The 26,560-nt window shown below is 38.7% G+C and overlaps 1 protein-coding gene across 1 annotated transcript; it reads right to left on the bottom strand.

Annotated features, from left to right (window-relative positions):
* Positions 1–423: 423 nt before the first annotated feature.
* dkk2 (dickkopf WNT signaling pathway inhibitor 2) lies at positions 424–18,680 on the bottom strand. Its single transcript, XM_026933883.3, has 4 exons — positions 18,171–18,680; positions 8,675–8,837; positions 7,011–7,139; positions 424–3,449 (listed from the first exon to the last, which is right to left on the bottom strand). Exons 1-4 carry the CDS (start codon positions 18,396–18,398, stop codon positions 3,199–3,201), a joined length of 771 nt encoding a protein of 256 aa, XP_026789684.2. The 5' UTR covers positions 18,399–18,680; the 3' UTR covers positions 424–3,198.
* Between the last annotated feature and the right edge of the window lie 7,880 nt (positions 18,681–26,560).

The raw sequence follows: 26,560 nt of genomic DNA, 5'->3' as shown, positions 1-26,560 counted from the left end.
ATAATAATAATAATAATAATAATAATGCCTATTTAAGCTACACAGACCAATATATGTGTAATTTTCATCTTTGAATTGCATTATTAAATTATATAATTATGCGCTACATATATTTTTTTGCTTTCGTATAAGTACAAATTGAGTACAAACTGAACACTTTGTCAACTAGAATAAATTACATGTAAGAAAGATTTTTTTAGCTACTTCCACTTTTTCATTTTTATGGGCTAGATGAAGTAGTACACTGGCTATTATTTCACAGATACTATTTTCTATGTAATCACTAACAGTGATAATGCTAGCAGGGTATTATTATTATTATTATTATTATTATTATTATTATTTTAGAGTCAGACATGAGCATTTTACCATTTTTAAAGCACAACTTATTTATTAACTTATTTCAAGATTTAGAAATTAGGAGCCAGGCTTGTAATACAAAATACATTCTTTAATCATTTAAACATTGTAAATATACACTGGGGGAGGGGGATATAGGGCACCAAGTTTCAATGTATTATTTTTTTCAGGAACAACTGAAGAAAACAAATGCACAATATGGACTCATTAAAGGCAATTTGAACAAAACATTTAAAGGTGTTCTAAAAATAATTTAATAGTAATAATTCTCTATGGAGATCTTAATATATCTTAAATGCAACTGTGTAGACAAAACTGAAGATGTAAAACAGTCTTTCTGCACCTAAATGTACGCAAACTCTCCTATAAAAGGAGCTTTACATGCTTTAGATTCCACAACGGCTGCTTTTAATCACGGCTCCGTACCATACACATAGCCGCCATACTTCCCATCATCATATGTACATGATATACAATTGCTTTTAAATACATTTCATTTCAGTTTCCTTGTTATTTACAATAAGAGCTTATTACTTCTTTATTAACTGATAGGAAAATACAATTTTAAAAAATTCACAAAATAGACAATTTGTAATTATATTGAATATTATTGGCTACAGCTATTTAATCTAAAATTCACAATCATAAGGCATTGTTGTGAATATACAGATTCTTTTAAATGACCTATACACAAAAGTCTCAAGCTGTAAACAAGTTTTTAGAATTCTAATGTTTCGTACCTAAAGTGAACCTGTAGAAAGTATGGATAAAGAAGTTACACATCTTTAATAAAAAAAGGCATTTATTTTTCTCTTACTTGATCACTCTGTGATACTCTTGTAATATTTTCTCATCGACCCATACAGTATATCCGGCATTTTAAGACTAGATCTGTAATCCGAACCCGATCCGGTATTCACCGGTAGATTCTGGATCCATATTTGGAAGATGTTGTCATGAGTCGATAATATTTCATGTGTTCGTGCTTTCTTGATGGCAACGGATGTTGCCAAATGAAAACAGACTAAGATCATATGATCCTGCCTCGAACAAATAGGCAACATCTGTAAAACAAACAGCAGTGCCTAATTCCTGGATTCTCAATGCATATTTTAGTTATTAATGGTGTTCTATGAAAAAAAGGGGAGGAAAAAAACAGTTTCAGAGAACTATGCTTTGTACCCTGCAGTTTACCTTATCCTCAATTTGCTCTATAGTTGAAACCATATTCATGGCCTTTGAGAACATGTAAACTGTAACCTATGCCACTGTTCACTAATGGCTGTATTCAGAGTTGAGTTAAGCGCGTGCAGTGAGGATTTAATACAGAATTTGTGCATTCAGAACTCAGATGTAACTTAAGCACCATTCAGAAGTTGCATGAGAAAAACAAAGGCGTGTCTCAGTTACACACAGTTCTGAACACAATTTTCTTGCCTGATATCAGCTCGACTGAGTATTATGTCCAGATTGTCTGACAGTTTAATGTAACCACAATATGTCATGCTGAAATGTATGTTTTGGGCTGTGAATACACTAAAAATTTTTTAAAAAAATTTTAAAAAACAATATTAGATACATAAAATTGACGCTATTAATCAATTAAGAGTATCATCCCTTTAAAGTCAATGAAAAAGTCTTAAATCAGAGACATTTTTTATTTCAGTTTTTTTTTTTTTAGTATAAAGTTATGAATTAACTTAAAGTGAGCTGGAAGTGTAGCAGATGAATGCACGGCCAGCTTATCCTTAAAACTGTGGACATGTTTTCTTTACAGGAGAGCACATCGAATTAACAAAAGCATTAGCATTATTTTATTAATTTTATTAAACAAATCAAAATTGCATGATAAAATAACCAATATCCTGTGTACACATGATGATTTCATGACATCCTGGCTACATTAAGTTGTCATTAAGCATGATATAAATAAATAAAAAGTAAAATGATAGGATGTGCTAGATCAAGTGCTATTTTATAAGCTTACAAATATCTCCCCGCTTAAATATTGATGTCATTTGTGGACTTAAGTGACCAACAATGAATACAGCCCTAAATCAGTAAAGCAGCACTGGGGCATGGAACCCTTCTGCAAATTCAAACAATGTTGAGACTAAGTGACAGTGTGCTATTTTTTTTTTTTTTTTTTTTTTGACAATATACAAAATGAGTGCTTATAAAAAAGTAATAAGCTTGAAATGAGATGCAGTAGACCTAACAGACATCAACATGTGGTTATATACTTGAGTGTGTTACAGAACAGTAAGAGATTATGTTTTTGTGGAATCCATGGAATATAGTGGTTTTTTCTGATAGATTATCCTGAAGCCTGGCAGAATGTGTAGGAAATCTGTGTGCTTCTCATGGATAACTCAGTCCTGTTTCAAATCGCTGTCAAGCCTAAATTCCTATAGACAGTGAAATTATTTAATTACCTCATTACCTGTTGTTAAGGCTATGGCTTTCAAATAAATCTCTTCAAAACATGTGCAGCAAAAAAAAAAAAATCATGAAAAGAAGCTTGGTAAAAACGACCCAAAGCTGTATCTGATCATGAACCTCAATCATCGATAGAGAACATCAATCATCCATTACTAACTCACAAGCACATGTGCGTGCAAACACACACACACACACACTCATACGCACACACACATATACATACACACTGGCCCAGATTAATCTCTGTCTCACTGTAATCTCCTCTCGCTTATCCATGATTCCCCTTCACATATATCTGAGTCCTGGGAAGAGGGAGTCCTCTCCACCTTGCTCCTTGGAGGGAACGAAGGGCCTTCCGGTGCAGTTCCCTCATTCGCCTCCGCTCCCTCGCTTCTCTCAGGTCCGCTGGCACATGTGCAGTCTGGACCTGGAGTAGGACGTGGCATCCTTCCACACTTTGCACGCCAGACCTTTGGCACAGTCGCAGCGCTGAAAGATCTCCAAGCTGTGCGAGCCTTTCTTGCGTTGTTTGGTGCACACTTCACCTTGGCGCAGCACGGGCTTGCAGATCTTGGTCCAGAAGTGGCGGGCACAGCAGTAACCCTCTGAACAGTCTGAGGAACGCAGGCAAGGGTCGCCCTCATGACCTACGCACAAACCATGGGGATGAACCAGTTAAACATTTAATTTTTTTTAGATGGAACTTTCTTAGAGTCTGGGAAAGCTAACTAACCTAACTCAATCATACCACGTTCCCTAAGAGTTTCTAAGGAGACTTTTGAATAGTGGAAATGGATATATATTAGTATAAATGTTCTTATGTAGTTCCTTTACAACCCAAAGCCTGGGGTGTTAGATTAATCCTTCTTTTTTCAATAATATTGGGGAAGGTATCTAGGCGTGCGTCTCAATCAGCTCCCTAGTTCAGTAGTCAGGGTACTGACCAATGAGTCAGAAAAATCCTTCCAGTGCACTGGGGACGTTCGCTCCCTAAAAAATCCCACAATGCACCGCAAAAACCAGGGAGCAACGATGCTCACTATGTTCCCTTACTGGAAATGAAGTCATATTTTCTGAAGCCTCTCAGCTTGAAAAGAAATGGTGGACAAACTCTCAGCCAACTTCGTCTACAAATGTAAGTAGCTTGTTATCGTTGTTGTAGCTCTCAAATGATTACCTACGGTAGTGAATTTTAACTTTATTTGAAGTACAGTTTCTTTGAGTCTAATGACTTTTAAGTGTTTAATGATTTTAAAAAATCCACTAGCTAGCCTTATGATCCAGCTGAAAGATAGAAAGAAGACAGAAACTTGTGTGATTTAGCTAACAAATTTATGACATATAATGTCAGAAAGATATCGGTCCTGCCTGTTGTCGATAAATGCCAGTAGTAATGTTTTACAATGCGAGTACATAGTCATGTCGCTGGAAACTGAGTCATCAGTGTCCCAATGCGTAGTGAGCCAGGGTTCTTACCAGTGCCTGAACTTGTGTACACGATATACTGATTTACGACCTAGGGAGCTGATTGAGACGCACCCTAAAATTAACTCACTTTACATGTTTTGTGCCTTTAATTACCTACACTCCCTTAGGGTTCTTTGAATGGTTAATGATTCTAGCTTTCTATGGGGCTTACTTGAACCAACAACCTTCTGTTGTAAGTCTCTATATAAAGCCTTTAAAACACAGAGAGTACACTGTGGTGCTAGACGCAACCTTTTTTCCCCAAGAGTGTAGGGCAGGTAACTAAAGGTAATCCAGGTAAACTAGATATAATGGTTCTAGTTTTTCTGGAGAGCTTCTACTTAAACCAACAACCCTCGGTCCTATACCAAAGAATCCTTCAGGGTGCTATATGCAACCTTTTTTCCAAGTGTTGGGAAAGCAGACTTAAAGGAACTTAATAATTTATCCCTTTACATATCTGTACTCTTAGAAAGTGGTTCCTATGGGGGTTTCTGTATAGGTAATGGATATTTATGACTATACAGGTTCTTCATACCCCTTTACAACCCAAAGACCTGTTAGAGTACTAGATTAAACCTTTCTTCCAAGAATGTAGAAGAATGCTATGTGTTTTGTTCCTCACTTTTCTTGCACTCTTAGGAAACAATGGTTCTTCAGGTGTTCTTTGGGTGGGTAATGGTTCTATCTTTCTAAAAGGTTTCTTCTTGATCTTACAACTTTGATTCTACCTTTAGTTCCATAAACTCCTAGAAAAAAAATCTGGTGTTCTTTAGATGATTCATTGGTTCTAGCTTTCTAAAGGGGTTCTACTTCTAAGCTAACAACTCTCTGTTTTAGGGTCCTACATAGAACCTTTATAAATCAAAGAATCCCTCAGGGTGGAAAAGCTAATTTAAGGTAACTCAGTGATATGACTTTTTTTTTTTATCCCTTTACTTACTTGTACTTTTGGGGAAAATAAAGGTTTTTGGATTTTTGGCTAGCTAATGGATAGTTTAATATAGAATCCTGATGGTTTTTGTGTTGTAAAGGTTCCATGTAGAACCCTAAAACAGAGAGTTGTTAGCTTAGAAGTAGAACCCCTTTAGAAAGCTAGAACCATTATCCATCCAAAGAACCCTTGAAGAACCATGTTTCTCCCCTAAGAATGTAGGTAATGGTACAAAGTACAAATACGTAACATTGACTTAACCTTAGTAAACCTTCCTACATTCTTGAACAAAAAAGCACACTAATGGGTTCTTTGGGTTGGAAGGGCTTTATGTAGAACCTGTGTGGGAAGATCCTGATTTTCTAAGAAAGTGGTAAAAGTAGTAAAATGTGGTGGAAAATTAGTACATGCTGAAAGCTCAAGTAAGGTTGGATCCTAAAGCTTGAATAATTGTGTCTTAAGAGCCAATGCTGTACCTTTGAGCGAACCTTTACATGGTTTGAACTTCAGGGAACTGACACTGCATATTCCATGGGCAATAAAGTTCAACACGTGGATTACATGGCACACCACAAATACGTGGACTTATTACATTATCCAAACTGAATTACAGTATTTGTAGAGCCTGCAGGTATCGTACGCCCCCGTAGCAAATCAGTATGTTTGCTGTAATAACCCCACTGTAAGCAATCAAGCAATTCTGCTGAGGAAGTACTGCAAATCCAAATTGTCCAGAGGGAACGGAGGAAAATGAGACCATTACATTGTTTTGGCTTACTCCTACAGGAGTTTTAAACACATCCAGAGCTCTGGTTGTTACACTGCATTTAAAATTGCTTTAAAAGGTCTGTCTATAAAGAGAGAGATACGGCGCCTCATTGAGTCCCAGCAAACGACTTCCTGATTTATTAACCACTTCGGTCCGGCTGCATGTCAAGCGATTTATATTACTCTTTCAGTGGGATAATTAGCTTAGCAAATATTTATTTATATATGTTACTGTGTCATGTGAGATTTTTGTTCAATATTTTGGCCTGCCAATAAAACATGCAACCCAAATGGCATCAGTGCCAGAACAAAACCACAGACTGTGGAACATTTCATTATTTTTTTGGCTGAACCATACATCAACCACATCCCGCAAAAGCGGGTTATTTAAATCCTATTCTCTGCGCTCATAAATAATACTAAAAAAGCCAGCTAATTTCCTTCTGCAAGAAAGCCATCTATTTTGCAAGACTTCATAATAAATAGAGTAGTATTTAATTGCTTAATGGTAGGCTTTGAGGTTATTACAGTTTTAGGACCTCATTTGTTTAGACTGTTTCACCAGATTTTTGTACAAACCACAACTCAGAATCAATACCTAACACAAACTCCCATGATAGCATTAAATGCCAAAACATTTTGTCACTGCTTTGTCAATATCTAACACATCATCACACACATGGTTCACAAACAGGTATTTTGTCAGGAACTATACTAAATGTATATGGAGTTACACATTAATTTCTAATTGCACATAATTTTATTTATCCATCACCTATCTGAAAGAAAGGAGTAGGAAGATCAGCGTGCATTGTGGTTAGGTGCATGACTGCAGCTGTGCTGAATGATCAGGGTTCGGTTCATTAACGAGCAACAGGCAATTATGTTTGCATTCACAGTCTGGCGCTCCCTCTCCACAAACACAGTCAATGACATGAGCTCAGGTCACACATGCTAACTGCACAGAAATATGCAGAACTCTCCAAACTGGTTTCTGAACTCCACAGACGTAAAAACATTTAGATGTGAATTCCCTTACCTTTGAGGGAAACCTTGGTCTGGACTTTCCCGCTCTTCTTCCAGCCCTTGTCTTTGCTTAGCTTTTTGTGCTCCTTTAAAGGTGAGATGTGATGGGTCATGAGGTTCTCAGGGAATGGGACGCAGATAACTAAACACGGGAAGAAGAACGTGGCATCAGTGTGACTGAGGGCATGCAAATATTCAGTACGAGTTATCTGGAAATATTCATTATGAATTTCCTGGATATTTATTCATGTAAATATGTATGTAAATGAATAATAATAATAATGATGATGATAATCATCTTGGAACATGAAGTAGTTTGACATTGCATTATATAAACATTTCAAAACTGTAAAATATATTCCTTCATTAAAAGCAGTTGTTAACTGCTGCATATACAGTATACATTTATCTTTAAAACAAAAATGCCTCATTTTGATAGCTTAAAGGCTTTTCTCTATCAAGTTTCTTTGCTTAAAAATATTTTGATATCATTATGATGCAAAAATTGACTAAAAAGCAATATTAATGTCTGGCCTTCCAATAGTAGTTAGCTAAATTAAACTCATAAGACCAGAAACTGATATCAAACTTTTTTTAATCACATTTCCACGATACCAGTGTTGAGAACTTAATTTTAATACATGTTGGTTGAACGGTATTCTTTGCATATGGTATGGTTTTATCACCAACAAGAGACATTTGAATTGAGATTTGCAAATTAGACACAATGTCATAAAGTAACAAATTCAAACAACTGGCTCAAATAATTCCAAGGACCAATCCTTTGGTGTGTGTGTGTGTGTGTGTTTACTTCCTTCCTGCATTAGTTCCCATTTACTGTTTGTACGCAAAATGGAATAAAAACTTAGAACTGTGGTTTTTTTGCACCCGGCAAAAAAAATAACATCTTAGCAAGTGAAAATCTCTTGAATATAGTCACATTGATCTAGTATTTCTTATTATAAGTTTACCATAAACCAAATCTAAGATTATTAAACTTATTTCTAGACATTGTTACTTTTATTTTTCAATTATTTCAAGTTTTAAGTTTTCTTTAATGGGTTTAAAAATGGGTTTCTACACAAATCTGATATAAACTTGTTTATGAATAAACTTGATACAATGTCATCCTGACATATATTCAACCTCTCAATAAATGTGAATATGGACATAATGAAGAAAAATAAATCTTGGAAGAGAGCAGTAGAGATCGTTGCATATGTAAATAGCACAGGTATCTTGCTTCGCTAATCTGTCAGTAAAGCTAGTATGAAACCGAGCATGTAATATGTAAATTAGAAAAAAAAAGAAAGACAAGAAAGAAACAATTTTCACACTCTGAGTGAATTCTTTAATTTGTTTTAAGTTGAAGCTAGTTAGCTTTATAAGTTATATATAGCTACTACAGTTTCTCATTGGAACTGAAAAAAACAACAACAACACTGGACAGGCCACGCCCACAGGTGACAACGGTAGCAAGAGACAAACAACAAGCAACATGACTGACTTGTCGCTTGCTAGTGTGAATGCAGAGGACATCGTGTAGTTACGTATGGACACACTGAGTGTACAAATATAATTTTAAATACTAAAACTCAGACAGACTACAGTTCTGTAGTCTATAACATGCACAAGAAAGTGGAACAGCTTCAGGATGAACTGATATATGATACGTACAGTTGCTGCAGCGGTTCCCGGGGCAGCACATGGCATCTCTGTGGCATCGCTTCTTCCTCCGGCGGCAGGTGACGCATCGTGACGGAGAGTGCTGCGAGCTGTGACAGTAACTACTGACCGCACAGTCCTTATCGCTGCTGCACTGCTTCTCACCGCTGTACACCTAGAGACAGAGAGATGAATGAACTCTCACACATCATCTTTAAAATCTGACATTGAATTGAGATTTGCAAATTAGGCACGATGTCGTAAAGTGACAAATTCAAACAACTGGCTCAAATAATTCCACGGACCAATCCTTTCGTGTGTGTGTGTGTGTGTGTGTGTGGTTTCTTCAGTTTCCCACTCACAGCTTTACTTCCTTAATGCGTTAGTTCTCATTTACTGTTTGCAGGCAAAATGGAATAAAAACTTAGAATAGTGTATTTTTGCACCCGGCAAAAAAAATAACATCTTTGCAAGTGAAAATATCTTGAATATAGTCACATTGATCTAGTATTTTTATTATTAGATTACCATAAACCAAATCTAACATTATTAAACCTATTTCTAGACATGGTTACTTTTATTTTTCAATTATTTCCAGTTTTAAATTTTCTTATTCTACTGCCAGGTCATTTTTCTTCTTTCTAAAAATAAATGCTTAACATTAGCAAAATTATCTGCCAATGGAACAAGACTATTTCAAGCTTGAAATTTGTCCAAAATGTCTAGAAATTAGTTTTATTTATTTTACCAAATCTTCTATTTGGTTTAATGTAATCTTATAATAGGAAATTGGAAACAAATTTGACTAAATTCAAGATATTGTAACTTGATACGACGTCATCATATATATGACCTCTGATTAAATGTGTATATGGACATCATGAAGAAAAATAAATCTTGGAAAAGAGTAGCTTAGAAAATTTCTCTTCTGCTTATCACATCTAAAACACTCTCCGGGGAGCTGAATTGCTGAAAAATACACACCTTCTCTGCACCTTTATACACTTTAGGAATGCTAAAAAACATTCGTAGCTTGCCTGGCTTTACCTTTTTTTAGTGTGGAATGCTTGCTTTTGATTTTTATCAGTTAGACTCAACACACACACACACACACACACACACACACACAGTTTCCAGAAAAGGGCTGAGAGATGTTACAGCTGGTCTTTGCAATTATACAGAAACTATATAACAAATTCAAGAAATTAACATTTCACAGACCTGGGATCCATTTATACTGAGTCAAAATGGTGTGAAATTTCATACCTGTGAGCGGTTTCTCTAAGAAACGTCAAACAAAACTTCCAGACATTGCCGTAACATGAAGAAAAACATTTCTAATGCTAACCAGACGTTACAAGCTAAATATTTTCACCTGAGTCAAATCTAGGACACAATTTCTCCGATCATGATACGCAGTTGCCAAGTATATTTTTAATGTGATTGCTAAATATTCAGGATAAAAATCACAGGAGAAGGTAACCAGTTTAACAGAGTGTGGGTGGTATTTATATTTAAAACAGACCCATGAGTTTGTCTCAGAAATGCTAGTAATCTTTTCAGTCTAACAAAAGAAATCTTACCAAAAAAAAAAATCCATTTCCAGTCTCCTATAATGAAAGCAACCGACCGTTCGTGAGAGCGCTTAACCAGTAAGAGATCTTTTATTATGGACAGACTTGGAAGTGGATGTTATGTGATATTCAGTGATGCACGGAGGAGGCATGATGGTTTACATGCGCATTCCAGTTTGTTTATTTAATCTTTAATCTGACCGAATGCTGACGTGCACTATTATAGCAGCAGGCACATAACCAGGATTAATGTGTTTGCTGTACCGAGATGATCAAGGCAAACAAGGCAAAAGAATAAATTAGCAGAAAGGTCAATACGAGTGTGTTTGTGTGTGTGTGTGTGTGTGGGTGTGTGTGTATGATGACCTATTTGGAGCTCTAATCTCATCTCATATCTCATGCTGCCATTTCTCTAATATTCTGCCTAATATTTATTTCATTTGATATAAACATTGCAATATGTTTATAAATCACACAAATTGAACTTTAAAGCTCCACACAGCGATTAAGCCGTACATGCTCTGGGATCTGCCTTTAATTTCATCTTTAGCCAATCATGAGTCCATCTGCCAAGAAATCAAAATTCGGTATTGAATTCTCCGCCCAGAGGAGCGACGCGGTCTAGGAACTGAATTGCAATCCTTTATGACATTTGAAAATGAATCCCTAAAGCTAATGCAGATTCGAAACAGCTCAATGTGTTTAAATGTAATTTTAGATTTTTGTACTTGTATTATTGAATTCTCTTGCCTTAAACTGACATTAGATTTTCTTTCTACACTCAGTGCGCAGTTGGTTTTCCACTTGTTCTTTCACAGGCATATTTTATTTCTTACGCTCCTGACAGATTCACATCAGTCCGAACCAGAGCGCTATCCAAATAAAATGGAAGTGAATTCAGTTTATATGTACATGTACAGGAGATCAATCTCCATTTACATTCCTTCAGTAGATAGATAGATAGATAGATAGATAGATAGATAGTGCCATAATAAAAACAATTGCTTTACAACTGAGGTTCTTCCTTGAGATAGGCCTCACATGATCGTAATGCTGCCAATGCTTCACTAATGGCACACGCTTCGGATATTAAAAACATTATAATCATTTATTGCAAACATTGTTTTGTTTTTAACATATTTCTGGTGCAAATGTCTGTAAGGACATACAATGGGAAAATGATTTCCATGCAAAGAGACAGTAATGAATTGTAACTTGTGGCCCGCGAGCGACTAACATGCCTTAACTTGTTCTTCAAATTGTGCTCATATGAACTATTATGCTCATATTAAGTCATATTGCCTTACAGAAAATCTACAATAACTGAATTTTAATGAAACCCATGAAGTTTACAAAACTCCAGAACTTTCATGTGACCAATTGACAAATGTGAAGACATGCGTAAACAGTCGCTGTGTGTTTGCAGGCTCTGTTCTGTAAGCGAGTCCAGCTGAGTGCTCGTCGTCTAATACACACCGAATCTGGGACGAAACCTACTGTGGCTACACTGGCTGTCTCTCAGAGATGAACATTGGAGTTGTGTGTTTCTGTTTTCTTAACAGGAAATTATTCTGTGCATGGCCTTGGGCATGTCTGTTTAAATCTGTCATTCAGCATCACTGTAAAACCCTAATACCAAATCCCAATGCTAATATCATGTCTATAATCTAATTTTCTATAACAGCAGCTCTGACAGTAGTTCCAGCTGCAAGGCAAATCGCAGGTTTACATTAATGTGCTCATTCTAATATGTTATTATTTCTATGGTAACAACTTACACAGGGACGTCTATGGAGGATGCTCACCATAAACAGATTTTTTTTAGTGTGTGTAATTGTTGATATGGTGTTGTATGAAGTTTTCTAAGAGATTTTTATTCAGCATTTTTGGAAGGAGTCTCCACTGCCAGCGCTTTATATCAGTCAGATGTAAAGCTGTAACTTTTCGGGAGGGAGTGTTTTGTGGTTTCTCGGTAACATGACATGCTGTATTTTTTTTTTTTTTTCATTTTAACTATTAGAGGGGGAGGAAATAAAGAGGCTGGTGAGGAAATGACTGTTTGCAGACATTCCACAATAAATGTAACTATAAATCTATTTAAAAAAGTATGAGATGAATTATTCTTTAATAAATAAAAAAATGTTGGAGATGGCAAATTCTGGTACAAGAGGAATAAGGAATAAAACAGTTCAGGACATGCTGTTATAGGAATATAATCAACTTATCTCAGCCCACTTTATGGAACCCATATTGAAGCATGTTTAAAAAGAAATGTTTAAGAAAGCTGATCCTGGATCAGTGTAAAAGGATGGCTGCTACCAGAAGGCCCCAAATGCCACCCCATGCTTTCCCATCTTCCTGAGCCAACATATGACTCACCATCACTGAGTCCAAATTCCACTCTCATACCAACATACTTTTGCAATTATTTTCACTGTACTTACTTAATAATGTGCCTTAAGACAAATAACTCAATAATAAGACGAGACTTTAAATCAGTTATCTACTTGAACTTTGACTGTTATATATGCTTTCCCTTTTAATGACTATCTCTCCAAGAATAGAAGGTGACATTATTATTCTTTTATTCATCTTAAAGCATTGTTCAGTAGCTGCTATGGAACTAATAGGAAAGTTAAGTAGCTGTGAGAGTGAAGAATGTAAGGCTGGAGTTTTTGGGGTTAAAAGAAGGTTAAAAGAATGGGAGAATTAGTAAATATGGAGGTGATAAGCTTGTAGGAAGCGTATAGTAGATGAAGAAAGCATCTGGAGAGAAGATTGAATTCTGAAGACCAACCCTTTTTGGTCTTTGGCTTTAAACTCAGTTTCTCAGTCGAGATTTTCCCTAATCTTTTCCACAAACCCGTCACTCCCAGCATTTGATATCAGTGTTGGATTGCTGCATAATACCCAACCCTGGTGCATTTGTTACTTCTCCAGAGCAAAAAAACAGCAACCACTGAGCTTTTGGCTTTACAGATTTGACTTGTCTTTCAGCGCAGTCTAAATCTCCATCTCTAAGCAATTCTGATGACTAAATAATTCCATAATACACTCCCAAGAAAGGTTAGTAAATAAAGTAATTCAAATGAGATCGCTTTTCAAAGCCTAGACGCGAGCTTTGGTCTGGTAGGACTCTGAAGCAGAACGTGTAATTGTGAATGGTTTGCTGTTTCACACATGAGGTTTGTGAACTCCCGGGCCCCTGGGCCTCTCTGGATCTGACCTTGAGGAATCAGAATGGACACCCGACACCATGAATGGTGTTAGTGAGCTGAGAGGGTTTCCCGGAGTAAAATAAACGATGTCACTGAGCAAACAAACGCTATCCAGCCTCAAAGGCCACAAGAACCAGATCACAGAGGCGGCCTGTGCTTTCTCTCGCTGTTTGAAGCCCAAGTTTAAGGTTAATCTCTCCACCACAAAACATGTGTGCACTAACCCCTGAAGGGCCACTTTTGAACGTGAGCCTGTCACTCATTTAACACGATTTACATAAACACCGGGCAGCCTATGAGAAACGGCCGCAGAGGGAAGAGCGCTAGCTAACACGAGTGAGGAAATGAACAGTTTTAATGAGCATGGATAATTGGACACAATCTCACAAGCTCTGGATATCATAAAGGCTGTAAGATGCTTTAAGCCAGGTGGTAGCAGTCGTGGCGTCTCGCAGGCTCGCAGGAGTGAGAGAGGTGTGATTAGCCCATCTAGCGCTAACGAGCCGTCACACCTCGGGCTGGTTTAGTTCACTCTCTCAGCTCGTTAGCATCACTAAACAGCCACTTAACCCCAGAGGGGGCAGCAGAGACCTGTTTCCTCTCTTTACAAGCAAGATCCAAACAATCTGGTCCCCCCTCTCGTTAACGGAACCACCGTGTCAAATTAAATAAGGGGACTGGTTTTAAAAAAGGGGGAGAAACTGAGCCGCTGATGAGAAACAGGTCTCATGTTCATGTAGGCTTGAGCCTGAATCCATATCCCTGCTGCACGGTTATCCCTGCTCATGGTTAAAGGAGTGAAGCATGCCATGCCCATGCCAGTACCTCTGTTTTTGGCAAAAGCAAAAAAAAAACAAGAGAATGCTGCTGCCCACCCACGTTCAGTTTCTCAAAATTCCCACTGGGGGTTTCTTTTAACCGAAACACTCTGCGACTTCCGAGTTTCAGCTGATGTTTTTATGATTTATGAGTCTTTGGGGAGGGCAAATGGGAATACCTGATACCATTATTATTTATAGAGAGGAAGTCTTCATCAACAGAGTGCCAAAAGATATGACTATAACATGTCTTCAAGTTGCTGGCCCACTCCGCTAATGTGACAGAAACACAAACGAACTGCTTCTCTTTTGGCTTTAGTGTGCAACGCTGGGTGGCCCGTTTCCCTTACACGTCTAATTCGCAGTGTATTAGCGTAAACAAGTGGGACTTATTTATTGCAAGCTTATGTTTAGATCCTCCACTTATCCTTTAATGATAGTGAGCTGGAGCCCTTGAGGGGATGAGCGACTCTCTAAAGACGGATAAAAACACGACACGTTTATCAGGGAGCCTAGCAAACCACTGAGATGGTAAATTTCCTCCTAGAACGCGTCCAACACTTCAGTGAGTCACCTCTGTCCAGAGGGTGATAAAAGCCGCACTCAGCACCTCATCTGTCATACATTGTAGGCTTGCATGAAGTTCCAGTACGCTGTGTGCTCTACTTGCGATCGCAATATTTAGGCCAGCTTTCCATCAGTCTAACACTTCTGATTCCTGGCATCACCATCAGATACTTAATAAGGTTCACTATATCACACTGAGGCGAGAGTGACAAAGTGAAAAGCCGCAGAATAAATCCATCCTGCTGTACGAATTACATTTAGCAGAACGTTCCTCCAGTTTCAGTTTTACACAGTATATAAATACGCCTCGGGCTCCTCGCAAAAAAAAAAAAAAAAGAAAGAAAGAAACGTCCATGAAGCTGGTGCAAACCACAGGCCACACTTTCTCTCGCCAACATCGACACTGTTATCTTTTATTTACCCCGCTCATAAACAAGCACTTTAGATGGGCTGAGAGGGTCAGCGGCGAGCGCCTCAGGCATGTTGGAAGAGAGCCACCGTTTGTTGAAAAAATCAGGCTGGAAATGAATCCATGTTGCTTTACCTAAAGCACCAGCACCACTGTTAATCATCGTTGTTTGCCCGACTGGCTAAACGTAGCATAGCGTTTCAGTTCTGCAACAAGGAGCCGTGCTCTGTGAGTATCACTGTGGTCAGACGAGCCGAATGGATCAGTGGTATCAACTGTAAGGCTCAGAAGAGATCTGGATTTGTAGAGCACCACACACAGAGAGGAAGACCGAGACCTTACTTTATCAACTTGATCAGTGCCAGGACTGCTTTTTTTTTCCGCTGACCTGAGAGATGCCACCGAGCTATATTTACCACCAGTGATTATTTTTTCCCTTCACGTCACAGCACCATCTGACTGCACATCACCAACCTCTGTCTTTTTTTTCATGCCATGTTTCATGACACAGCAGGAAAAGTTGTACAAAAATATTAATAATTTGAGTCTTTACTACAGAGACACGCACCATTAATAATTAATATAATGTTCTCAGTCTTCAACAAGATGCCTATAGCGTTAATTTTAGAAATGATTAATTATAACAGTCCCAAGCAAGTAGGATGACGTAAGGGAAAGTCTTATTTATTTGGTTTTCCGAGTTCACAGCACACATAAGTCATGATCAACTGTCCAATGTATTTAAAACCTTTGAGTGAGTTTGAAGGGGTTAAATTTCTTCATTTTCTTACACATCTACTAAACTTGCTAATGAACAAATGAGAAAAAAAGGGTGTTACAGCAAGAAAATCCCCAAACTGGGCTTGATTCTAGACAGATGGGAAAATAGATAGCAATCTAGGATTAAAACGTTTCATGTGTATATAAGGCTGCTGGAAATATAGTTTAATCATCATGCCATGTGTGAAGTTTTCACAGCAAAATATAGACAAGAGCCACATTCAGGCTGCACACTATACTGGTTGATGGTTTTTTTTGCAAAAAAAAAAAGAAAGAAAAAAATAGCTACAATATGCATATGAGACCTTACACCAGTCTTTTTTTATTTATGCTGTGACCTCCATATGAGCTTCACTGAGTGTTCTCATAAATCAACAAAAATCAATTATGAAGGAAAAGTGTTCCATTTATAAAGTCTATTTCAAGCCATAATATGACAATTATCATAATTTAAGTGCATACTATATAACCTACTGGCCCTGGCTTCACTGTCTTTTTTTAGAAAGTAAAATCCTCAAATTCGCTGTATTTCACCTCCTAAACTTCCACCGTTTCAGTCATTGCACTTATATCCTAATATGAGCGTAATATTACACTTGGCGTAGTTTTCCATGGATATTTCTTAACTAGCAGCCATTCCAACATTTATTGGAAATGTTAAGAAATGTGGTGCACAATCAGTTTAGTCAAGTGTAGAGTAGAGATTTTGGTCAGTCAGGGTAACTGTAGCGCATTACACAAGCCTGTTTAGTCCGGGGAATGTAGTGAGCACATCGCTGACAACATCGAGGACAGCTGAAGTGATGTAGTGACTTATCTGTGAACGTAACAGGAACGTAAAGAATTAAATCGTGCTTGTCTGGTAATGTGCAAATGTTTCTAATGTAACCGGGACAGAGGGGACAGAGGGGACACTGCCTAATTCATGCATATTCACAGTATACACTTTTGAAGTTCATCTCTCCGCTAAGCACTTAAACAAGCACTAAATCTGCACAGCTAACTGAAGAAAACGTACTGTTCTCTTTGCTGTACTAATTCTTGCACTAATTCCTATGAAAGTTTTTTTAGCTTTATGTTGTGTTTCGTCCCTGATCTATTTGTACTAGAGTGAGAATATTTTTCTCAGCTCTTCTGTAAGTCACTCTGGAAAAGAGCATCTGCTAAACACGGCAAATGTAAAATTTGATTTTTTTTTCTTTAATTTTAGAATCGTAATTTAGGTAATAACAGACAGTCTGCTAGAACATACTCTTTTTTTTTTTAGTTTTTTTTTATTCTGCTTGTTTAAACGCATTACAGCATTGTGTATCTGTGTATGCCAGAAAGGAAAGAAGAGAAATTTTAATAATAAACAAAAATAGCAAAAAAAAAAAAAAAAAAAAGGAAATCGAAATCTTAATTTGGCCACATAATTGGAGATAAAAGAAAAGAAAATGAAATCTGGTTTTAATCATAAAACATTTCCCATTTCCAAGGTATCAGTGAACAGTACTTTTCCCACACTGCCCCAAACACACACACACACACACAGACACACACTCTAAATCCCAGTTTAACTTCTGGTTAGACATTGAAGATGAAGTTACACATGAATCTGTAAATGTGAGGTACACTATTTGTTACTTCTGTAACACTATGTGTAATGTTACTATTACACAAACACACACACACACACACACAAACGAAGAATGACTGGCACTTATTTTGAATAGACATTTTAAGATCTGACCCAGTGCATGACTATATTCAGAACAAAAGTACTGAACTGTACCTTTAGTGCTTTTAGTGGTGAGGTGAATGTGGTGTGCCTTGAAAATTGGACTTGAAGGATCTCTTTTGTACCTTTAATTTAGAATTTTGAGGTTTACACTACATGCATCTCTGAACACTAAACGCACAAAAGATGTACTCTTTGTACCACAAGAGTGAGTGACAAGGAAAGGTACATTTTAGTACCATGTTTCTGAGTGCAGTGCTCGTGCGCAAAGTGTATTGTGCAGGTAGTAGTTTTTGTTGTTGTTTTGTTTGTTCGTTTTTGTTTTTGTTTTTAAGGAGCCCTAAGAAGTCATCTTCATCTGCCTTGGAGAATTATACGGAAATGAAGCCCGGACACCTGTCACCCGCGCGCGCGTGGCTTACCTGCACGGGAACGTTGGCTTTCTTCGCCGGCGCGTGAGCCGCGCTGCCCGGGTGCGTGGCGGCGGCGGCGGCGGCGGCAGTGGCGGCAGTGGGCGCCTCTCCGAGCGGCGCCGTTTTGATGGAGTTGTGGTTCTTGTTGTGGTTGGCCGCTCTGACTCCCGCGTGGCTCAGCAGCAGCGCGAGCAGCCAGCAGCAGCAGCAGCACGAGCTCCGCGTCAGCGTGAGCATCCTCTCGGAGCGCGCGGTTCTTCTCTTAACTCTCTTTCTTTGCGGGGAGACTTTTCAGCTGAAGGAATGAATTAAAAACGGATAAAAAAAATCCGTGCAGTAATGTCCGCAACTCTGGGAGGGAAATTAGAAATGTGTGATTTAATACTGTTAGAAAAAAAAAAAAAAGTTTACGCTGTCAGTATAGTGTAGTATGAAGCAAACGCGGAGGGACCTGATGAGTCAGTTATCAGCTCTCTCTCTCTCTCTCTCTCTCTCGGTTAATCCGTGCGCGTGTACCGGTGTACACCGTTGCGGCTCTGTGATGAGGGCCGCGCGCTTTTTATAGCTCTCTGTACCTCCGCCCCCATTAAAGCACTGAAGGGAGGATGGTGCAGGAGGAGGATGTGCATGAGACACACATACACATGTATGTGCATGCATGTACTGTTAGGAAACTATGGATAATAATAATAATAATAATAATAATAATAATAATAATAATACATTCTACAAACATCTCATGCATGGTACCAGCCAGCCACTGTGACCGAATATTAACTAACAACATTACTGTGAGATATGTCCATAATCACAGCCCGGGAATTCACCACCAAAAACCCTGACATAGTAATCCAACATAGAAGACACATGATAAGCTACCTTCCTGATGTGTCTGTTCCATCAGAGAGAATTTCTGTCCAATGCACTGACAAGCTTTCCAAGTACACTGAGACCTGGACATTGAGATCAGCAGACCAAAGTAACAACAATCTCCATAATCCCTGGAGCACTGGGGTTAATCAGGAAAGGACAAGAAACTACTCTAGAGTTGCAGAAGATCACCATATTAGGCACCGTTCACATCATAACTCTTCACAGCCCTAAATCCAAAGGCTGGCACTAAAAAGCAATACAAATACACGCCAAAAAAGGAAAAGACACAATAATAATAATGTGTTCGTTTATATAGCGCCTTTCTAACACTCAAAGCCTCTGTACACAGACATATTTATGTAGGAAAAAGACTGGTAGGAAGAAGAAAGTGAAAGGTTTTGGGAGAAAAGGTACATTTTACATTAAATGTGTTGGGAGAGAAGGATATGCAGTCACAAAGGTCTTAGTGGAGAGATCTGATCTGGCCCAGACTGTGAGTCTGGTCAGTCTGGTCCACCAACGGCAGACCAGTTTTGGTGGATCTGAGAGTCCGAGCAGGGGTGTAGGTCTGCAACGGCACACAGATAAGGCGGGGCAAGGCCACGTAGCACTTTGTAAGCGAGAAGTTTGTATCTGATTCTCTGTGAAACGGAGCACGAGCGTTGCTGTTGGAGTGCATGTGTAATGTGTTTGGTATGAATAAGGACTCCAGCAGCTGAATTTTGAATATGTGGGTGACTATTTAGAGTTTTACGAGAAATGCTAAAGAAGAGGGAATTACAGTAATTTACGTGTAAGGCTGTGAAAGTATCAATCAGGGTTTCAGCATCTTTCAAACTAAGTAAGGGTCAAAGCCGGGCAATCTTGTGGATTTAATAAAAAACAATTTTCTTCAATGACCTAATATGTGGTTCAAACAAAAGTGTATTATCAAAGATTATACCTAGATTGCAAACATTTGTAGTAGAGTGTAGAAGCCAATCATGTGGCAGACATGCAAAGCATAAAATCATGCAGATGCAGCTAAAACACAGAATGAGAAAAAAATATGATCTCAGTGACTTTGACCGTGGCATGATTGTTGGCGCGTGACAGGCTGGTTTGAGTGTTGCAGAAACTGCTGATATCCTGGGATTTTGACGCACAACAGTCTACACAGAATGGTCCAAAAAACAAAAAGCATAAAGCATATTGTTTCTGTGAGTGGAAACACATTGTTGATGAGAGAGGTCAGAGGAGTATGGTTTGAGCTGACAGGAAGGCTAGAGTATCTCAAATAACCACTCTTTACAAACATGGTGAGAAGAAGAGTATATCAGAACACACAACATGTTAAACCTCGAGAACACCACCTCAGGTTTCACTCCTGTCAGCTGAATACATGCAACTGATCTTTTAAGGGCCTTTGATTTTATATCTGTGTGATATGATATACACATGTAAATTTTCAATTCAATTGTATTTATATAGCACCTTTAACAATGGACATTGTCAAAAAGCAGCTTTACAGAAATCCAGATATTAAATTTAAATTTACATTTACGTTTATCCCTAGTGAGCAAGCCAGAGGCAATGGTGGCAATGAAAAACTCCCTGAGCCGACAAGAGGAAGAAACCTTGAGAGGCACCCATCCTCATCTGGGTGACACCGAATAGTGCGATCATAAATCATTACTCTTCTGTATAAATGCACATACATGTGCTGTTTGTAGCCTGTAGGTTTCCGCTATTAGTTTCATCTCTACCTAAAACTGAACACATATAATCATGCTAATTATGTTTACATAAAGTAGCATGTACACACAGACACATATTTGTTTTACTATCCTTGTTTTTCTACAAGATCAAAACTGTCAGATATTCCTTTCTGACTGAGGGAGATATTCCTTTCTGACTGAGGGCATTTGGTCCCTACATATATATATATATATATATATATATACACACACACCGATCAGCCATAACATTAGCCACCTGCCCAATATTGTGTAGGTCCCCCTTGGGCTGCCAAAACAGCTCTGACCTGTTGAAGCATAGATGGACTCCACAAGACCTTTAAAGGTGAGCTGTGGTAGTAGCAGATCCTTTTAATCCTGTAAGTTGTGAGGTGGGGCCTCCAGGGATCGGCCTTCCCAAAGATGCTCGATCGGACAGGAATCAGTATGGGCATTCTGACCGGTCTGTGGTTATGCTGCCCCATATGCAGCAAGCTGCGATGCATTGTGTGTTCTAACACCTTTCTATCATAGCCAGCATTAACTTTTTCAGCAATTTGTGCTACAGTAGCTGTTCTGTGGGATCGGACCAGACGGGCTAGCCTTCACTCCCCAAGTGCATCAGTGAGCCTTGGGCGTCCATGACCCTGTCGCTGGTTCACCGGTTGTCCTTCCTTGGACCATTTTGGTTGGTACCTAACCACTGCATACTGGGAAGACCCTACAAGACCTGCTGTTTTGGAGATGCTATGACCCAGTCGTTTAGCTATCACAATTTGGCCCTTGTCAAAGTCACTCAGATCCTTACCATTTTTCCTGCTTCCAACATATCAACTTTGAGAACTGACTGTTCACTTGCTGCCTAATATATCCCACCCCTTGTCAGGTGCCACTATAACAAGATAATCCGTGTTATTCACTTCTTCACCTGTCAGTGGTTTTAATGTTATGGTTGATTGGTGTATATATACAGTACAAAAACATGTTAAATAACCCAGAATATGTTTTATATTTTCGATTCTTCAAAGTAGCCACCTTTTGCTTTGATGACAGCTTTGCACTCTCTTCCTTCTTGGACAAATAGCTCTTACATAACCTAGAGGTGTGTTTGGGGTCATTGTCCTGTTGGAAAACAAATGATGGCCCCACTAAGTGCAAACCAGATGGGATGGCATGTCTCTGCAAAATGCTGTGGTAGCCATGCTGGTTAAGTGTGCCCTCAATTTTGACTAAGTCACCAACAGTGTCACCAGCAAAACACCCCCACCCCATCACACCTCCTCCTCCATGCTTCACAGTGGGAACCACACATTCAGGAACCGTCCGTTCACCCTCTCTAAGTCTAACAAAGACATGGTGGTTAGAACCAAAAATCTCAAATTTGGGCTCATCAGACCAAAGGACAGTTTTCCACTGATCTGATGTCCATTCCTTGTGTTTCTTGGCCCAAGCAAGTCTCTTCTGCTTGTTGTTCTTCCGAAGTAATGATTTCTTTGCCGCAATTCGACCATGAAGGCCTGACTCATGCAGTCTCCTCTGAACAGTAGATGTTGAAATATGTCTGCCACTTGAACTCCGAGAAGCATTTATGTGGGCTGTAATCTGAGGTGCTGTAAATATGCACTTTCTGAGGCTGGTAATTCTGATAAACTTATCCTCTGTAGCAGAGGTAGCTCTTGGTCTTCCTTTCCTGGGACGATCCTCATGAGTCTCAGTTTCATCATAGCGTTTGATGGTTTTGGCGACTGCACTTGGGGATACATTCAAAGTTCTTGAGATTTTCGGATTGACTGACCTTCATTTCTTAAAGTAATCATGGACTGTCTTTTCTCTTTACTTAACTGAGTGTTTCTTGCCATAATATGGATTTGTACAGTAGTTGTAGTAGCACTAATAGGGTATTGACTCTGTACCCACCCTCTGCACAAGACAACTGATGGTCTAAAGCACATTAAGAAGGCAAGAAATGTCACAAATTAACTCTTGACAAGGCACACCTGTGAACTGAAAACCATTCCAGGTGACTACCTCGTGAATCTTAATGCCATGAGTGTGCCAAGCTGTCATCAAAGCTAAATGTAGCTACTTTGGACAATCTAAAATATAAAAGGTGTGGAAGGTGTGTCCAAACTTTTGATTGGTACTGTATGTATAGTGAATATAATACACAGTCACGATGACTATGTAACTTCCAAAACTCCCTTCAGAATGACAACTAAGATTAGATCTAACCCATATTTGCACACACTTATATACCTAATTAGCACGTTTTGTTTCAGTTTTGGGTGGGGCGAAAATAAAGACACAATTAGAGCATTATAAATACATAATTGGCTGAATCAGTTGAGTAAATACGTTTTAACTAGGGTATTCACCTTTGTAGACTTGTCACCTAATTAAATATAATAAGCTTACTTATGTTCAGTTGTATAACACTTTTCACAGCTGACACTGCAGAAGAAACAGAAGCAGAAGCCTTTATTTGTCACATATACATTACAGCACAGTGACATTCTTTTCTTCACATATCCCAGCTTGTTAGGAAGCTGGGGTCAGAGCGCAGGGTCAGCCATGATACAGAGCAGAGAGGTTTAAGGGCCTTGCTCAAGGGCCCACAGCTTTACAGAAATCAGGATATAGATGTCAATCCTTAATAAGGAAGCCAGAGGCTTCCAGAGGCAAAGAAACCGAAGGCAAAGAAAAACCGCCTGACAAGACATGAGGAAGAAACTTTGAGAGGAACCAGACTCAAAATGGAGCCCGTCCTCTACTGGGTGACAGCGGATAGGTGCAGATCATTGCAGTACACTGATGGAGAAAGAGTAAAGTCAAAAGTACTAAATGTGTTGAAAGGATGTTCCTTTTGAGTAGATTGTGAATCCTGGGATGAGCACAGGACAGTGTTCACAGCAATGATTACAGCAGCAGCTCTTAGGTACCAATGTACAGTATCCAGGTGTGTCAAAGCAGGAAGACACACTACACACACACCCAGGACAGGCACATGAATTTTCTGCTGTGTAATTGTGAACTTTCCAAAATGTAATTAGGATTTGGCATATAAAGGTATACAAAGTAAAAAGTGACCTTAATTCTTCCTTAATGTGGAATAACAATCAGATATCCAATCCTAAAAGGACACAACTTAATAGCGCCAAAGGGGCGGAATGAAACATTTCTTCAAATGAAACACTACCCTAGTGACAATTTCATTGTGACATTTGTGTGGTTTCAATGAAAAGCACATTACAGTCAAACAGCAAACAAAAACCCTCAAATATGACTGTGTAATACGAATGCGATTTGCCTCATATATTTGTAGCCGGTGACCAGCTGTTGTTTAAAGGCAGAATTACTGAAGGAAACAGTGGAAAAGCTCCTGGGGAAAGGCGGAAAATGACACACAGCTCAGAGGAAAGAAAGGCTATGCAGATTTTCATTACAAACAACTGCCATGTGAAATCCACTTCAGAGAAGTTGGGGGGTTAATAACGAGAACCAGTCGAGACTTTATTACTGAATCAACTGAAGACAGAGATCAATTTTTTATGTGTGTGTCCTGGTTTTTAAATCTGAAACTCAGGAGATTGTCAAGAATGTCCTGACAGCTGCATGGTTTTGGATAAAACGTGTGCTGTAAATAGTTTTTGGATGACTCTTCCATTATGCCGATGGTGACTTAGAGATGTGTTTCTTGCTTGTGAGGATTTGTAACAGAGGTAATGCTCACTGAAAATGTTGCTAGGACTCAGACAAAGCTCATGAATGATGGGCCGCTCGGTAGAATTTGGCCGATCTCTGCATGGTGATTGTCTTTGCGGCCTGTTTATTTGGCTAGCACTGAAGTTTGGAAGTGGGCCGCAGGCGCAGTAAGATTCACTCATCGTCCCGGCGTTCATAAGATGATTGAGTTTTGATCGCTGTTATGCAATGTTTACTTGCTCACGTATAAACATTAAAGCCCAGGCGAGTTATCAATTCAGGCCAACTATAAAGCAATAACGAGAGACATATTGACATCAAAGATCACCTCCTCTTGCTCTGAAGCTGATTCCAGGGTAAACAATAGTCTGCATAAAAAAATGCCAGCAGTTGCCGGGTGTTGAAGTATACTCCCACATCATGTTCATCTTGATTATCTAACTGATACGCACAGCTCAGGTGACAGCGCTCCTCTGGCTCAAAGGGGTATAAAGCATTTAATCTAATTACTTTAATTATAGTCATTTGTCAAATTCTCTCGTGTACTTTGCGTCAAAACAATGACGTGATCCATCTTCTGTTATTCAATATTTTGCTTAATACAAACATTGCCATAGGTCAGTATTTGCATATTTCCTGCTATCTTTAAGAAAAACTATTACACAGTGCCAGTGGAGCAGCCAGCGGTGTGAAGCACTAAATAAACAAACACCATGTGTTCCATCTGTAGGCATCAGTTGGAAAGTGAGACGCGTGGACTTACACGGATACCCGCGAGGCAAGATTACGCATGCTTTCAAGCCTTTTTAAAGCCTCCTCTGCAGTTCAAAGGCTGAGAACTCGGTTAAGTAATTGTGGTCGTTGTTTTTGATGTAATCCATGTTGTTGCAAATCTTCTCACCCCAGTGGACTGAACTGGTTCTTGTTAACGGATCACACAGTTTGATGGCAACTTTCTCCAAACAAGTTGGACACATACAGTCAGCTTCAATCTGTGTGTCCATGACTGAGTGGAAATAGAGCAAATGACGCACAAATACAAGGATAAGCACATCCACTTGTATATCCATTTCTTGTGCACTGGGGATGCATCAATACCGATACTGGTATTCTGTATCCATCTGATACTGTGCTTATTAACACATACTTATAAATGCTCTGATATCATACTATGCGTCATAACCAGGTGAAAATATAAAGAAGAGGAACTACAGCAACGTCCTACGAGTAATCCGATAAAACATCTTAAACATAAAACTCAGTACGAGGAGTTCATTGCTAGCAACCAGTGCTGCAGCACATGCTAACTAGGTGAGGAAAAATGTCTGCATACAACAATAGGTGAGTGAAAATAACAGCTCTTATCCAGTATGTTGTTCTTGATGATCCGCCAATATCGGTCTTTGACAACTGACGGATTCCAATGCAATGAAAACAAAAATGTACTTTTCTTACAGCTGTAGAGAAGCTTTGTTTCACTAAATGAAACAAAACCTGCTCTTTTCCACCGCAAAGTAGCTACTGTAGCTAGCTAACGCTTCATTTAAGCTAACAATATAAAGAACAAGAGTAGTAGTCGAAGTGCATGAACATGCATGTCTGTGTATTCATGGTCATTATTTAAACCAGGGGAACATAAATAAAGAAAGAAATAATATGTTGCTCATTTCTGTATAAGTATCAGTACCAACAAGTACCAAAAACTTGTACTGTGTTAAATAATTGTTTTGATGCTCCCTTCTTTCAACATCTAAGTATACCAATGGCCTACATTTACAATGCAGTCTCGTGCAAACATCTCAGGAATTTTAAAGAGTAAATTCATTGCAGTTTCATAGGAATGAAGTAGTACAAAAAGCCAGGACTGCCAACCCCGCCCATAATCCACACCTTCCAGAACTTTTTATATAAGTTGTTCAATTCACAGCTTTGTTACTGAAAAATGATCATAGGTCAAAGGATGGTGAGGAAGTGATTCAGAAAGTGACTTCTTTAAAGCTCTCATTCTCATCTCTATGTCACCCTCCCCATCCTTCTTTCCTTCTTACACACACACACTCACAATCTCTTCATCTCTGAAGTCAGTTTTAGTCATGGGCTGACTTCCAG

The sequence above is a fragment of the Pangasianodon hypophthalmus genome, chromosome 3 (assembly GCF_027358585.1).
Source record: "Pangasianodon hypophthalmus isolate fPanHyp1 chromosome 3, fPanHyp1.pri, whole genome shotgun sequence".
Classification (NCBI taxonomy): Eukaryota; Metazoa; Chordata; class Actinopteri; order Siluriformes; family Pangasiidae; genus Pangasianodon; species Pangasianodon hypophthalmus.
This window is presented reverse-complemented; position numbering and strand designations above follow the sequence as displayed.

Coding starts and splice junctions, on each gene's coding strand:
- dkk2 (XM_026933883.3), bottom strand. CDS start 18,398: ATGCTCACGCTGACGCGGAGCTCGTGCTGCTGCTGCTGCTGGCTGCTC. Junction 8,838..18,170: donor AAGCCAACGTTCCCGTGCAG/GTAAGCCACGCG, acceptor CTCTGTCTCTAG/GTGTACAGCGGTGAGAAGCA. Junction 3,450..7,010: donor GACCAAGGTTTCCCTCAAAG/GTAAGGGAATTC, acceptor GTTTGTGCGTAG/GTCATGAGGGCGACCCTTGC.